The sequence below is a fragment of the Chionomys nivalis genome, chromosome 8 (assembly GCF_950005125.1).
Source record: "Chionomys nivalis chromosome 8, mChiNiv1.1, whole genome shotgun sequence".
Lineage (NCBI taxonomy): Eukaryota > Metazoa > Chordata > Mammalia > Rodentia > Cricetidae > Chionomys > Chionomys nivalis.
In genome coordinates this window covers 28,523,643-28,541,086 of record NC_080093.1, presented here as the reverse complement: position 1 = coordinate 28,541,086, position 17,444 = coordinate 28,523,643, and the positions used below count along the sequence as shown (strand labels likewise).

Below are 17,444 nucleotides of genomic sequence, written 5' to 3'. Positions count from 1 at the left end.
CGAATCCGGTGCTTTTCAGTGCTGCTTCCTCCTGAAGGAGCGTCCTTCTGTCAGTCTTGCTCTCCCGCCTGTAGGCTGACAGAGGACAGTGGAGCAGCCGACACACAGGACTACCGTCTGTGCATGGCTAAAGACCGTGGTGATTCTATAGCATCCTGGGCACTTCACATCCATAAAGTGGGAATTGGGGCTCTGCATTCGGCGCTTTTTCTTGTGTTTCCTCTTTTCCTCCTCTGGAGAGGGATGAAGGAGATCCTTTGCAAGAGGCATGTTCTCATAGGGAGGTCGTTACTGCTGGAAAGGTTGACAGATTTTTGTATGTTGAACCATCCCTGCATCTCTGGGATGAAACTGACTTGATAATGGTGGATGATTTTCCTGATGTGTACTTTGATACAATTTGCCAGTATTTTATTGAGTATTTTTGCATCAATGTTTATGAGTGAGATTGGTCTGCAATTATCTTTCTTAATAATGTCTTTATGTGGTTTGGTTATCAGTGTAATTGTAGCCTCATAAAAAGAGTTTGGCAATGTTCCTTCTGTTTCTATTGTGTGGAACAATTTGAGGAGTATTGGTTCTTTTTTGAAAATCTTGTAGAATTCTGAGCTGAAACCATCTGGTCCTGGGCTATTTTCGGTTGGGAGACTTTTGATGTCTGCTTCTATTTCTTTAGCAGTTATAGTTCGATTTAATCTGCTCATCTGGTCTTGATTTAATTTTGGTAAGTGATATTTATTCAGAAAGTTGTCCATTTCCTTTAAGTTTTCCAATTTTGTGGAGTATGAGTACAGGTTTTTGAAATATGACCTAATGATTCTCTGTATTTCCTCCATGTCTGTTGTTATGTCCCCCTTTCAGTTCTAATTTTGTTAATTTGGATAATCTCTCTGTGCCTTTTGGTTAGCTTGGATAAAGGTTTGTCTATTTTGTTGATTTTCTTGAAGAATCAACTCTTTGTTTCATTAATTCTTTTTAATGATTTTTTGTGTTTCTATCTTGTTAATTTCAGCTCTCAGTTTGATTATTTCTTGCCTGTCTAATTCTGGGTGAGTTTGCTTCTGGGTGAGTTTTGAAATGTTCTGTTTACAGACTATATATCTCAATACAAAATCAATATACAGCAGGCCTATAGTTAATGTCATGCTAAATGGAAGAAAACTTCAAAGAATTTTTACTGTAATCAAGAACAAGACAAATATGCCCATTACTCCACTCCTGTTCTTTAAAATTCACGGAGTATTAACTACATTAATAGGACAGATGAAGGAGGGAAAGTGGATATAAATAGTAAGGAAAGATGTCAAATAATTCTTATTTGTACATAATATGATTTTTATACATTAAAGGTCCTAAAAGTCCATCAGACAAGTCCTACAGCTGATAAATGCACTCTGCAAAGTAGCAGGACACAAAATTAGCACACAAAGTTAGTCATCTTTATAAATACCAATAATAAACATACTGAAAAAGAAGTCAGAGGAATAGTCTTATTTATAACAGCCTCAAAGAAGATTAAAATGTAATGGAATAAGTTTGATCAAGGAAATGAAAGACTTGTACAATGAATATTGTAAGACACTGAAGAAAGACAGCAGAAGACAGGAAACCCTTCCATGCTCATAGATCTATAGATTTACTATTGTGAAAACAGCCAGCCTACTGAAAGCAGGCTACAGATTCAGTGCATTCCATTCAAAATCCCAAAGTGATTCTTCACAGAAAGTGTAAAAGCAATCTAAAGCATAAACACAAAATACCAACAATTTTTTGACAAATAGGTTAGCAACACGCATTGGAGAAATGACAGCATCTTCAGTAAATGATGCTGGTCAAACTGATAGCTCCATGGGAGAATAAAACTATATCCTCATTTCTTTTCCTGTTGAGGTCTCAACTCCAAATGGATCAAAACCCTCAATATAAAAGCTGATACCTTGAATCTGATGGAAGAGAGAATTGGGACTATGCTTGAACAGACCCCAATAACACAGTCATTATGACAAACCATGAATGGATCTCATCAATCTAAAAAATCTTCTGTACAGCAAAAGACACCATCATTCAAGTGAAAAGGCAGCCCACTGCATGAGGAAAAACCTTTGTCAGCTGTATATCTGACAGAGGCTGAGTATCTAGAATATATAAAGAACTCAAAGAGCCAATTAATTACTGGGGTATGGAACTAAACAGAGTTCTTGAAAGAAATACAAATGGCTAAGAAGTAGCCATTTAAATGTCCAGCATCCTTAGTTAGCTATCAGGGAAGTGCAAATGAAAACAATTTCGAAATTTCATCTTACTTCTATCAGATTGGCTAAGAGTAAGAAAAGCCAAATGACAGCAAATGCTGGCATGTATGTGGGGAAAGGGAACGTTTATCTGCTGCCAGTGGGAGTACAAATTAGTCGAGATCACTGTGAAGGTTCTTCCAAAACTAGAAATAGATATAGCACATTTACTAGCTATGCCATCCTTGGGTCTATACCCAGAGAACTCTATATACAGCTATAGAAATACTAGCTTATCCATGCTTATTGCTGCTCTGTTCACAATAGCCTGGAAGTAAAATCAACCTGGATGTCCATCAACCGATAAATGGGTAATGAACATATGGTACATTTATACAATGTAATATTATTTGACTGTTTAAGAAAAATAAAATGATGAAATCTTCAGGTAAACTAATGGAGTTGAAAACAGTCATTCTTATTGAGGTAACACAGTCCCAGGAAGACAAATGCCACACATTCTCTTGTATGTGGATGCTGGCTTTGAACTGGTTGCCTGCTTATCAAAGGAGTTGGAGGGCTTCCAAGGGAGGAGAGATGGAGCACAGTGGAACAGAAGAATGGAATAATGAAGAGTTAGCTTTCTGAAGGCTCATGTTTTTAAACTGTATTATGAATATCATATACTTTTCAAATATTTTAATACAGGATTAGTCTTGGCATACTGTCTACTACGTAACAAAGTACAATTGGCACTCAAGGAAGACATGCCAGTGTGTCTTTCTTAAATGTACATACACATTTCAGTTGTAAACCAACTTGTTAAAGAGAGTGACATTAAGTGGACACCATGATCAGAATATATAACATGATAAAACGGGAATGAAATTAGATTGATGCCACTTTTTTTTTTGTAAATAATGCATTCTATAAAACGGAGACAATATTTACAGTACTTACTGAAGAAAAACAAAAGTAGTTCAAGTTGGTGTTAAGGTTACCTTAAACTAGACACTGGAGGACTCTAAGTTGTACCCAAACCCACCAAACCCACACTTGTTTCATGGCTTTGACCAAGCCAGGCAGTCTGTGGCCATGATTATGTATACAAACCGCCTACATCAGGTGTCATCTGAAGGTCAATGTGTTTATGCCAACTGGTTTTGTTCCACATGTAGAATGCCATGCAGTTGTTCTGGGCATGGTGGTCAGAGTGGACACCAGCACAGCTGTAATGAGTGGACTGCCAGAGACAGGCTGATTATCTAGGCAAAAGAGGCAGATGGTACAATTTGGGAGTTAATGGAACATCTTGGTTACAAAGACTCTTTTTTTTTTAATTGATAAAACTTATTTATTCTATGTGTTTTTTACATCATACATCTTGATCCCCTTCATTCCCTATCTCTTCTCATCTGCTTTCTGCCCTTGTACCCCTCCCTCAAATTAAAACAAAACTCGAAAGAAAAAAATGAAGAAAATAAAATGAAAAAAATTTAAAAAGAGGGAAGGAATTAAAATAATCTCATCTTGGAAGCTGAAGTATGACCCAACAAGTCACGCTGTATGCTCTTTTATTCATACATCTCTGCTTGCAGGTGTTCATGGCAAAGAGTCATTGGTCTGGTTGGAGGCCCCTGGTCTCCACTACACGTTCGATGATGGGCCCCCACTAGGACTCTTCCTGGACGTCCTGCTGAAATCGTGTGCTTACAAAGACTCTGAAAGCTTGTATTAACTATATACTGATTATACAATTGAAGTGATTCTTGAAATTTCCAAAATGGATTATTTATAGATATGGCCTGCCTGTCACCTAGCCAGTGTCTATTAAGAGAATATATGGTGGTGAAAGTCAGGCAATATTACACCATCACACCAATAAACTCTAAGTTCTTAGCAAGTAAGTCTGCAGAGCAATTGAAATTTTGCAAAAGCTTGGTCACCTTTAAACTTCCTTCAAAGAGAAGGGCAGTGATGTAGCTCAGTGGGTAAAGGTGCTAACGTGAAAGTGGTGACCTGAGGTGCAATCACAGAACCCACAAGATGTAAGGAGAGAGCCTGCTTCTGTAAGTTGTTCTCTACCACTGCATGTGTGCCACGGTACACACTCTCTCCACAAATACATACACAAATATAATAAAAGTATCGCAAAGAAATAAGAAGAAAAATCTGACTTAGAATAACAATATTTTAATGTAAGATATGAATTGCTAAAGAAAAGCTCTTAAACTTAGTATAGTAAATAATATGTCAGAAACTTATGTTTTAATGTATTTAAGTTTGGTTTAGAAACATGGTGTAAGCAAAAATCTCCTATGGACATAACCTATAAACTTGACACAGAAATTATAATTATACCTAGCATTAATTACAGCACGTGGTTATCAACATTTTTTAAAGTCATGAAGTTGCATTATTATTATATCAAAAAATGATGTAGGAGGTGAGAGCTCAGTAAAGGGATCAGGCAAAGTATTCTCTTGTTAAGTTCACGGGTCATCTATACAGTGACATGGTAGTCTGCTAATCTATACTCTGAAACATAACGATGGAACCTGAAATGGCGTTCAGTGTTAGAAATGGAAGATACTTTAATGGAATCTGTTTCAAACAGAACAATAATGTCAATAAGTAAAACTTCTTAGCGAAACGTCTAAGGTGATAATAAAACTCCTCTATGCAGATGTATTATGATTTATCCCTCCCACTATAGTTCTGGAAGCATTGAAGTCTAAAATTTTAAATGGTTTTTCCAAAGTCAATGTTCCCAATAAATATTAGTAATAGCTGAAACCCTGGTTATATTAATATTTGCTTATTTATTTTAACATGCTGTTTGAAATCAAAATAAAAGATGAGTACTGAAACCCTGGCTATATTAATATTTGTTTATTTATTTTAATATGCTGCTTGATATCAAAATAAAAGGTGAGTGCCCTACTGGTAAACTATTGTTATCCTGAAAAACCCAGTTTTAGCTGTTCCTTAAGTTTTCACTTTGTATGTCTACTATTGTTTTGTAACAATGTGTTAATTTGTATCAAATATATTTAATATTTCAATGTGATGGTTTGGTGTCATGAGCAAGGTGAAGCAATAACTATATAGAGAGAATTAGAAATACCTTTCCAAACAATTTGAGTTTTATCCTGAGGATGGCAAAGAGTATTTGGTAAGGACTGTGATATGGCGAATGTAGGATGATTCAATGCCATAAACCCGTGGCATGCTATAAAGTATACTAAGTAGAGAAAGAGCAGACAAAGTCCTGTATTAACCCAGTGTGAGCAAGATAAGCCTTATCCTGACACCAGCTCAAACGGATAAGGAAACTCAATCACGAAAAGCACGAAGGAAAACCCATGTTCAGAGTTTGTCTTACATTTAGATCAATCTGTGCATATTTACTCTGTTTCAAAATTCTCAGTAAGGTGGTGATGATCTAGATAACTTAGTAACAACAGTACAGCAGTTCAGTGAAAGCTCTCAGAAAGTCAGAAGCATTCTGGCTTTCAGGATGTACAGTTTTATACTGAAGAATTGCAGATCGTTGCTTTCTCTGTGGTTTTACCTTGTAAATCTAAATGACTAAACCAATTACTTCTTAGTGAGGATCAGTGTGAAACACATTGTCTGCATGATGCCATTGTTCCTACTGAAGAACAAATTGACTACGGCAAATAGGAAACTTTTACTCTGACTTCACACACAAAATGTTTGTAAAATAAAACCATAAATATTTAATATGGCTTTAGAAAAGCCTTTGGTAGGAGGAAACTAAACATCCATTTGTTTTCCTACTAATTTTTAATAAATATTGGCTAAGTAGAATAAATTACTACATAAAATTTCTCTCTCTGTACAATGTACACACATATATATATTATACATATAAAAGGCCTACTGTATATACAATACTAATAGCCGTCAATTTGTTATATAAGTTATATGAGAATTACTTAGGCATTGCATTGTCTCTATGCCAGCAAATACTCTTAACCACTGAGCCATTTTTCCAGTCCAATAGAGGAAATTTTATTCAGTTCACTTCTTTGGTATTTATTAATAATTTGAATAATTTGTTTTGTATATCCAGTTAACATTTCTATTCCTTGTTCATTTAGTCTTCTAAAAACACATAAACTGATTACTATTTTAAATCCATTGACGTTTCTCGCAGAGGGCATGAGTTCAGTTCACAGGACTCTCATGGTGGCTCACAAGCAACCTTAACGTCAGGCCCAAGGAATCTGACACCTTCTTTTGACCTCTGCAGGTACGAGGCACACATGTGGTACCCATATATATGTGCAGACCACACACCCATACACATAAAATAAAATCAACATTCCTAGAAAACAATCTAAGTGCATCTTGAAAATAAATTAAAAGCGTTGAAAAAACCAGTTATTGACAAGGTATTGACTATGAGTTATTACTAACTTGGAAAATATTTGCTGATAGTTTCTAAATCGTGGTAATTATCCACATCTATATTTAATAGTTAGGCATGATTACTAACAAATAAGTTTAAATGTGAATAAGATAGAAAATATGTCCTCAAAATATAAAGTAACTATAAAATTAGTTGATGACATAAAAACTTATTAACAAATGATAAACTATAATGATATAGGACATATGAAGACAAAACTATTAGGATAAAGGTAAATAGTATAATAAAAAATGAGAGGGCATTTAATCCTTCTAAATGTGTGTACACACATCTGTGCATGTGTATGTGTGTATATATATATGCACATATTTGTGTATGTATTCTACCTTCCTTCCTTCATTTAAAAACAACTTAGGATACCCTATGACAAACAATTGCTACAATGGAGATCTGTAATTAATTTTGGGACTATTCAAGAGTGAAACGGGGTATATTTATTAGATGGGGGTTTCTCATGAATGAAGAGTGCAATAAATGCAGTCTTTTACCCTATGTGCAAGGGACATGTTCTAAGAACTCCCATTGGTTGCTGGAAGCTGCAGCTAAATGAGAAGTAGCAGCATGAGTAAGAGAAAGGTGTAAGACAAGATGGGAATTCAAGGTCATAAGAGGACAGCCCTGACTTATGGACTGTGCGCTGTGTACATTATCGCTTAGTCATGTAAGAGTCTGGAGAGAAGTTTCTATCATCTTATTTTAGGTATAAGGAAACTAAAATCTCCAGGAGTTGAGCAATATGCCCAAGTTCCCAAGAGATAATTTGCATTGCCATTTCTGATTCACTTCTGTCTAACCACAAACTGCATGCTCCTAGCCATCACGCCGATGTCAACAGCTGCTCTATTGTGACAGAAGCGCAAGGGGCAGGCGAGTATGTAGATCTAATGGTGATTCTGAAAGTGGGCATGGGAGAGATTAGAAAGAGGAAAGGGAAGGGGGAATGATATAAATATAGCTAGATTGAAATTAAGAAAATGGAGACAGTTGGAGGGGTGACTAAGAAATCTGCAAGACGAGGGGGACTTGGAAATTCCTAGCTAGGGAAGGAGAAATGAATAGGAATGATCTGAGACATTCTTGCAGGGAACTGAGGAATGTGCAGTGGAATCCATGGGAAGTCAGCTTTAGTATCTTGTAAGCTGTTAAATTTGACGCATATTCCTCGTCTGTGGGATTGGTCACATTGCAGAGGGGCTGGCCTCTGTGCTCCATACACCTGGCTCTCCTTCTCCATGAGGGAAAAGTTGTACATCCTGGCTACCCACGGTGAACTCTTTCCATTACATGAGAAACGGAAATGGATCACACCTAAATAGTGGGCGAAAAGAATAAATCATCCATGTCCTTTGAAGATTAATTAGTAGGTAAGATTTTCTTATGGCTGAAATGAACCAGAGAAATTGTACGATTTATCTATAGTTAGTCGAGGTACAAAGAGAAATAACCCTAAAGAAGTTTTAGGGCAATGGAATTGCTTTATGATTGGATTCTCTTGTTCCTTTGTTTTTACACACACACACACACACACACACACACACACACACACACACACACACACAGCTTGTATTTTTATAGATAGCTAATTTTCACATAAACTATATGGAGTGGACAGTAACCATTGTCTGGGTTTGGGTGGTAAGCCTCTGTAACTGACAACATAATCCTAGCCACAAGAAAAGGTATAATTTAGACATAATGTCTCAGACCTTTGGTCACAGCGGTTCACTTGAGGATGGGCAGATGGCCCGAGCGAGGCCAAAATGTGCACCCATTCCTAAGTATTTTCCTTGTTGATAAATAGAACATGGGTTTCTGTTGAAGTTGATGGGATGCTGTGAGTCCAGGACGTTAATGTGTTTTTTTTTTTTTTTTTTTTTTTCATAGAGAAAGACAAGTTGAGGTAAAGGAAATGAAACCAGCACACAAAAAGCAATAGAAATAAGAAATGTCTCGGAGGAAGATCTGGTCCTTGGGTCCCATTCTTTCAGATTCTATCCTTTCTTTTATAGGTTCAAATTCAGCACACACACACACAACACACACACACTTCATTAATAATGCTTTTGAAAGATTACTTCCCCCAGTGCCATAGATGTAGTAGGTGAAAATGAAGAAACTAGAGTCTAGATCTTTCTGAGAGTATATCCTTGTTATTAACAGATCTTTCTACACTGTGAAGGCTCAAGGAAACTATAGAGACATTATGGAAGGCATTTTAATGGCAAGGGAGCTTTAAGGGAGTAATTGAAAAATCCTTCATTTTCATTTTCTATTTCTTTATTCTTTTTTAATTGTCCATTCACTTCTGCTTCTCTTTCTCCCCCTTCTTCCCCTTACCTCCCCTTTCAGAACAAATTCATCCTAACACCTATGACAAATGTAGACGCCAGAAGTTAGGGAACTGACTCAAAACCCTGGGACTCAGAGGAAACAGCTGAGCACAGCCCCATAGAAAGACACTTCCTCCATGCAGAGCTGACAGGGTGAGCAAGAAACAGCAAGAGGCTGAAACAGACCCCAGTTCCTCTGTGTTTGATGATTTCCTCTGCCCTTCTGTCCTCTCTTCTCTGAGCTGGTGCCACACCAACCTTGAAACAACTTCTGACATTTTTCACTTAGAACTTTACAGTAATTAAAGCTGACAATGGCTGTCATACATGCGTTCACCTCTCCTGTCTCCACCTCATAGAATTCCTATCCTGCTTGTTGAGAGGAGCTACTTCATCTTCAAGTCCCTCCTGAGAGGCACCAACTGAATAAACCCATTTTTTTTTTAAAACCCCATAAGGGAAGGAGCACTATGATTCAGTATGAAATGTCAAACCCAGGGAAGGAGTGTTTGGATTGGGTAAGGAAAGTCTTCGTACAGGATTTACTTACAGACCTTATTTGTAGTTTAGAAATCCTGGAGACTGTAATGATATTGTGTGTGTGTGTATGTGTATGATTAAGTATTGTATGATGTGTGTGTGTGTGTGTGTGTGTATATATATATATATATGGTTAAGTATTGTATCATAGATTGTATGATAGATAAGTTAATGAGACAAAGTTAGGAAGACGTAGTTAGAAGACTTATTCATTCTAGAATAGCTGACATTATCCAGTCTTCAACAAGAGAAATATTTTTGTTTTATTAAAAGGTAAAGATATTTGTATTTTGCTTGATGAGAGGACTCTTACGTTCCACAAGTGGTAATCTCAGGCATATACTCCTACTCTAAAGAAATACTTAACACTCAAACAATAAGACACAAGCACATTTAAAAGAAACATTCAGAGGCCTACAGAGGGTAAATGGTAGCCTAGACATAATTATCATATTGTTATAGAATAAACAACATGTGGAAAATGTAAGCAGTGGTGGCAAACTCTCTCCTTTTCATCAGTATTTTAACTTAAAATTGTTCATATTATAAATTTAAAATAAATTAAACATAAGATAGAAATTAACATATGTATTTATGTGGGTGATAGGTTATATACATAGATGTGTATATATGCACATAATCTTATACATATAACTTTGCATATATAATTTCATATATATACATAGCGTCTCAATCAAGGGAAATGTTAGATCCGTTTTATAGGCTCATTTTGTTCTCTTCCTTACTCCGTCTTTCTCTCTGCCTCTGTCTGTCTGTCTCCTTTTTATTATTTCTAAGCCTTCTGAAGAGGGTGTCTAGACTACCACCACTTCCTCTCTTAGTCTTCCCCCACCTCAGTCTGGTTTTTGTCTCTACCACCCCACTGAAACTGCTTTCACCCAGAGACTTGGCCATTAAATCAGAGGGGGAACTTTTGGTTCTTAGCTTCCTTGACAGCCAGTAGCATTTAACACGACTCTCCACTTCCTCGGACTCTCTTTTTTCTGAACATCCTCACATTTCTTTCTAATTATTTGGCCCTATCTTAGGTTGTATCCCCCCACCCTGTTTTCATAATTGTTAAAAAGGTTTTCTTATTCTGAAGCTCAAATGGAGGTAGCCATCGTCTTTGACCCCTCCTCTTTCCTTCTGTCCTCTTACCCAACCAACTAAATATATCTTCACTCTGTCCTCACATCCCTTCCCACTGCTGCTATCTTAGTAAACACTCTCATTATCTTTCACCAAGTGATTGCGAGAGCATCCTAGCTAGTCTCTCTCTTTCCCGCCAGATTCCTGACCTGACATCCATTATAACTGCCACCACTATGATGATATTAAAACCCATTCAATGCTTTTCTCACTAACCACAAGATAAAGCCCAAGCTCTTTGGGATAGATGATGTACCCAACTTTTCTTTTTAAAAGAGTCAGCCATCATCTCTTTCAGTCTTACACATAACACTTAGGTACCGGACTCCGTCTCATTTCCCACCGTTGTCCTGGTGTTCTGTGCCTACACAACTGCATGGGTCGCTCTTTTGCCTCTTAAACTAGATGGCCCCTTTACTCTGGAATCTGAAATCCTATAATCTCTTAGCTTACTCTAAAAACTTCATTGTCTGCTCATTTTTTTTTAAAACTGAGCACGAGTGAATGCGTTGACTGTTTAAGTTTCCCTTATTATATTTATTCTTACTCAATTGCTAAATTCAACTGTTTTTTGTAAAATCTATCTTTCATTTATTTTTTTCTTCTTTCTTATTTCTTCATATCCAATTTTTGTTTGCTATTGTAATTTCTACCTGTAGAAGAAAGCTTGTACTTACTCACAGGTGTCTATTACAACTGTGCTACCTTTGACTAGTTCAATGTCCCACTTCCTTATTGTATCTCTTTTATAACTTATCTTAAATCATCCATATTTTGCAGGCAGAATTATATTTCTATTCTAAAAACTGAATAGTTAACCTAGCAAAGAGCCCTTTCCTCTTAGTTGGCTATTCAATACCAAGTGGCCAGCCCACCCTGAAATCCTATACATACAGGCACATATATGTCAAATATAACAGTATATATTATGTATAAATACAACTACATGTAATATATACTATATAGCAATAATTAAAGACAGGGAGGCTATGAATTTGAGAGAGAGCAAGAAAAGGTATATGTGGGTAGTTAGAGGGGAAAAAGCAAGGGAGCAAAAGATGTAATTATATTTTAATTTCAGAAATAAAAAATATTCAATAAAAACCTGCAAATCCATTTGCATGGACCTCAGGAACTCTTTGCTTCTGGCTCCTACCGAGAGTTAAGCTTCTAGTCTTTCTCTTTGGATTAAAAACCTGCATGCAGCCAGTCATTGAGCATTGAAAGTAGATCTTCTCAGAATATTTTATTAGCTATCATTTTTATTTCTGGAAGATGAAATTTAATAACAAGAAATCAAAAACCAAGACTTCAAAGAAAGGAGCTTAAAACTGAGATGTAGGTGGAGAAAAACTAGCAGATGTCTGTCCTCTTATATTCTCTATGTAGCTATTCAAAGAAAGAATCCAGGACCTCACAAAAATGGCTTTGATAACGAAATACACATGGTTGTGTCTTCTGAAAAAGCTAATCACCTCCTTCCTGTGACTTACAACTTTAAAAGGGTTACTATCAGCTAGCTGATAATGCTATTTTCTTAAATATGTTATTAATCATTTCCCTAATGTTAAAAAATATTTAAAATTGTAAATACTTTAATTTTTGTTTTTAAATAAACTTGGAAGTCCTTGAGTTTTCCCAGCTAAAGTATTTTTCCTTCTGTGTTAGCCTCTCTTCACAGAGCATCATTCGAAGCAAATTTATGTTTTGAGTCTTGGCGATACTCCAGAGACAACATTACCAGCAATGACTTTTCTTCCAAAAATCCGGAGAATGTAGGGCAAGCTTAATCTGGGCGCAGCTAATTGTATGTTTGTAAAGTCTGATGCTGCTGTTTCTTTCCTCGTGTGTTTATTTTTAACACAAACGTATACACTCTACCCATTGCGGTGCAGCCACAGCCACAACCTCTAAGCTTCCTGAGAGGTTACCTCTAGCATTTATTTATCCAACATCCAACAAATATTTATTGAGCACTTGCATGCAGTCGACCCAATGCCTACCTTCACGAAGCTTACATTCAAGTAGATAGTGTTTATGGAGCATTTATTTCATCGTGTGTTGTGTTAAGTGTTTCTCCTTGCATCTCCTCGTTCCCACTTTAAAAACCTATCGTCATGAAATAACTAGTTACCACTACTATTTTATTATTTGTTCATACTTAAGAAAACAGGAGATTAGGAAGACCAAAATTATGAAGCAAATCAGTGTGTCTAATTCAAAATTCAAAAACTGTCTTCCTTGGATAAAGTGTTGTTCATATATACAATACAGATCCCTGAGATATAAATTTTAGGTGATATTTCTGCATAAATTCTTTAAAAGGGAAAGGAGTCAACTGACAGAGATCTTTTCAGTTCCTTGGGCTTTCTTCTTCCTTTGACTTAGATTTTCCTAAGACCAGCTATCTAGGGGCTAATACTGACCAAAAAGAAAAGATATCAAGGCACTGTAACATATCCATGGCATCTCAGATTCCTCCTGGATGTTGTGTTTCCAGGCAAGCCTGAAACAATCTATCCTATGTAAACTACTGTGTGTGGTAAATCAGCTCATTACTGACACCCCAAATAATGTCTTCGCTTCCCAACTGAGTGGTTTTCAGAATGTGGAGTATTTTAAAAATTAGTCCTTACTGCAAGGTGGCTTCCTATCATACTGAAGTTCTTGTTTCGTGAATCTGGTGTGAGCTGGCTTGGACCTGCCTCTCTGAGATCATTGCTGACCTCTTTCTTTGCCTTCTGTACTCCCACCAGTTCAATATTCTTTTCATTTTAGAACATAGACTTTATAGTGCTGTAACATGACCTTCTAGTGTGATGCTCTGAGTTATTTGTTTCTGTCCTTGGCTGTGTCTTTCTTGTCACTTAGCTGTTAGACTGTCATCAATTCATGGTGATTTCCTCTTACCACCCACTTTAAGGATTCCACAGTAACTCTTTTTTTTTTTTTGGTTTTTCGAGACAGGGTTTCTCTGTATCTTTGGTGCCTGTCCACCGCCCGGCTCATAGTAACTCTTGATCCCAGTGCCTTGCTTCATTGCTGCCACAGCACTCGAATTGCCATTTGTGGGAGTTGTTGATGCTTACTTTCCCATTGAGCCGTCACGTATCCCACTTCTACTAACACAAAGTCCGTCAGAGCAGTCACTTTGGCTGCCTTGTTTTCATTTATGCAGGACCTAAATAAGGTTTGGTACAATGATAAGTTAAATAATTATTTGTCTAATTAATAAATGGTTTAGTAAGCATTCCCCTCAGAAGAAAAATGAAAATTCTGTTTATTTTACGAAGGTTACACAATATTTTGGAAACTACAGAAATATTCCAACTTTGTATATGGCACATTTGTAGGTTTTCTTTATTCCTCATCCTGATGTCAGTTACAAGAATAAAGAAGCAAAGATAAGTGTGAGCAAGGTCAATAGTACGGAGGTGTCTAGAAATGAAATAAAAACTAATGCATGTCTATTGCTCCTTTGCTCTTATGGAACCACAATATATATCCAGTGATGTTATGCTATTAGACTAAAGGCTGCCAAATTTAAAATGCCTTCTCTCTTTGTCTCTTCACTTGTTTTCCCTGAGTTTCTTCTTCCACTGGTTCTGCAGTTCAATGCAGACAGAATTATTGCCGTGCTAGGATGAGGTTGGTGGAAATACATGAGCTTCTTTGAAATCAACTGCATGACATTTTCACAAAGCGAGCCAGCCCTGCTTGTGAAGATGAGCTTTCCTTCCTGGGTCTGATGCTGTCATGTGTGACAGTCTGAAGCTGCTGACTGCCAGTGTTTCTCTGGCCACCAACCTGATGCTTGTAAAATAACAAAAAAGCTAAAATAACATGACTATTTGTGGCTAGTGGTACTGTGTATAGCTAAGAAAAGCAGAACACAGGAGCTGAACTTTTTAATATTCCCAGAGGTATCATATCTCATTTCCAACTCATGATGGAAATACCCCAAAGCTTTCTCCTTTAAATGTAATACATTTCTAAGGAGAAATGAGTTGAAACGTGAATTGCAATTCGCTGATGTATATTTAGTATTTTATATGCCTAAGTGGATAGTGTTCTTCTGCGGTTTCTTATTTTATAATACAGCACTCATGTATGCTGTGTTAAGATATATGGTAATAGAAGATCTTCTAGAGATGCAAGGGAACAACTTAATTCAAAGCGAACATGAAATTGCTTTGAGTAATATCTCCCTTTAAACCTACACAAAGATGAAATCTTACTTGGATGGGATTGTCAGAACATTTAAAATATTTTTTAAAATTTTATTTAATTTTACAGGCTTTGGTGTTTTACCCACATTCATGTCTGTGTGAGGAAGTTGAATCCCCTGGAATTGGAGTTACAGACAATTGTGAACTGCCATACAGGTGCTGAGAATTGAACCCAGGTTTTCCGAAAGAGCAGTCAGTGCTCTTAACCACTGAGCCATCTCTCCAGTCCCCATTCTTAAATATTAAAACTTAATTTCACTTTGTGTTAGTTTTGCTTTTGTCAGCCAGTCTCTTATTCTAAGCAGTCCATTGTGACTTTGAGGGAAATATCCCACCAAGTGTGGTCTTGGTGAGTGGTAGTTCCTTCCAGCTTCTAGAGGGTAGGTTCTTAGCCTAACACACTGAGTAGCTAAGGGATATTGCTAAAGCAATCACATTGTCAGAGACTTTAAATACTAAACTGGTAATGAAAGGTTATGAATAAGTAAATGTATTTTCTACACCCTAAGCACAGTGGTGTCTTTATCTTCTAAGTATTTTCCAGTCCTTTCAAGGTAGAGCTACTTTAAACTCACTGCTTGGTGACAATTACTTCTCCGACCTCATCTCTTAGAACTTTGAAAAATTCTCATACATTAATAATTTTGGACAACTGTTAAGGGTTTATATATGATCTGACCCCCCCCCCAAATGTGCTGAAGTTGTGACCCATGCCTCAAATTCTGTCTATATTGGGAAATAAAATCTTTATAGAGGCAATAAAATTTAAGATGAGTTCGTGAGTGTGGAATCCAATATGACTTGGGATCCTTATAAAGAGAGGAAATTAGAAAAAGAGTGGCGGGTATAGAAGGCATCATCTTGGGATATCAATATTGGAATGATGTATTTGTACAGTAGGGAGGGCCTGAGGCTTCTAGAAGGCAACTGAGACATACGCGAATGCTATTTCTGTAGGAACTTGGAGGGAGTGTGGCCTTGCTGACACTTGGTTTCAAGACCTGTGAAGCAGTTCGCTTCTTCTGTTTAACGTCTGGCTTTGGGCACTTTGTTTTGACAGTCATAGGAAAACAATGCCTGCCTACTGCTTTCTAAGAGTCACGTTTGTCTTCATCTGCTCAAGAAAACACAAAATACAATGTGTTAGACATTTCCATGGGTTTGAAGGAGTAAATATTACGTGATTGCTTCAGGAAAGTGAAGGCGTTTCAGTTAGGCACTGTAGGGCACTGTAGTCAAAGTTTAGTCAAATTGAAAGACATGTAGATCTTTCCTTCCTTCTATCCTCTCTCGCTCCCTCCCTCGCTCCCTCCCTCCCTTTCTTCCTTATTTTTTCTTTTTTACTTAAAATTTCCTCCCCTCCTCCTCCCCTCCTCCCACTTCCCTCCCCCTTGCCCTCTCCCCTCCCCCTCCCTCTCCAGTCCAAAGAGCGGTCAGGGTTCCCTGCCCTGTGGGAAGTCCAAGGTCCTCTTCCCTCCATCCAGGTCTAGGAAGGTGAGCATCCAAACAGACTAGGCTCCCACAAAGCCAGAACATGCAGTAGGATCAAAACCCAGTGCCATTGTCCTTGGCTTCTCAGTCAGCCCTCCTTGTCCGACACGTTCAGAGTCTGGTTTGATCACATGCTCCATCAGTCCCAGTCCAGCTTGCTTTGGTGAGCTCCCATTAGATCAGCCCCAACGTCTCAGTGGGTGGGTGCACCCCTCGTGGTCCTGACTCCCTTGCTCATGGTCTCCCTCCTTCTGCTCCTCATTTGGACCTTGGGAGCTCAGTCCAGTGCTCCAATGTGGGTCTCTGTCTCCATCTCCATCCATTGCCAGATGAAGGTTCTATGGTGATATGCAAGATATCAGTATGGCAATAGGATAGGGCCATTTCGGTATACAGAAGGGTTGTTCTGCGACAGGTCCTCAGTACACACTCTTAACCCCTGAGCCATGTCTCTAGCCCCAGGACCACAACATTTGCTATCATTCAATTTATTAAAAGAATGATATTTCAATAATACAGGAAAGAGACACTTAGACTAAATTATTTAAAGTTTAAAAAAGTGTTGTGAAAAAATGTGATTTCTTTCTAATCTCCTCAAAGACAAGGAAAAGCAGTCTATTTTATGTGGGGGAGAAAACAGAGCTTTAAACTTACTATTCATGAAAGAACTTGTAGTATGGTAAGGGTCTTCCTGCTGAGGTGGAGGCCAAGAATGCTGGAGATGATGGGTTTTAACATATTTAATCACAGATACACTTGAGAAACCAGAAATCACAGTCGTTCTAAAGATTTTTCTCAAGTCTCCCAAAGGGACAATTGTTCTTTTTAGGAAAACAGTTAAAGCTAACTTCTTTATACACAGGGGCTTTCTCTTATTTTTTTGAGGCAATATTTTTGGTTAAAGGAACCACATGACTCTGGAAAGGTAAACGTTGTTCAGAAGTAGAAGAAAGAGACACCCAACCTCTTTAGGCTAAAACTGCCTCCAAGATTTCTCCCTTTACTCTTTGCA

At 37.5% G+C, this 17,444-nt stretch overlaps 1 protein-coding gene across 1 annotated transcript; it reads right to left on the bottom strand.

Annotated features, from left to right (window-relative positions):
• Positions 1-15: 15 nt before the first annotated feature.
• LOC130879030 (40S ribosomal protein S27-like) lies at positions 16-270 on the bottom strand. Its single transcript, XM_057777012.1, has one exon. It carries the CDS (start codon positions 268-270, stop codon positions 16-18), a length of 255 nt encoding a protein of 84 aa, XP_057632995.1.
• Positions 271-17,444: the final 17,174 nt, after the last annotated feature.

Excerpts from the sequence above, each read along its gene's own strand:
- LOC130879030 (XM_057777012.1), bottom strand. The coding sequence starts at position 270 with ATGCCTCTTGCAAAGGATCTCCTTCATCCCTCTCCAGAGGAGGAAAAG.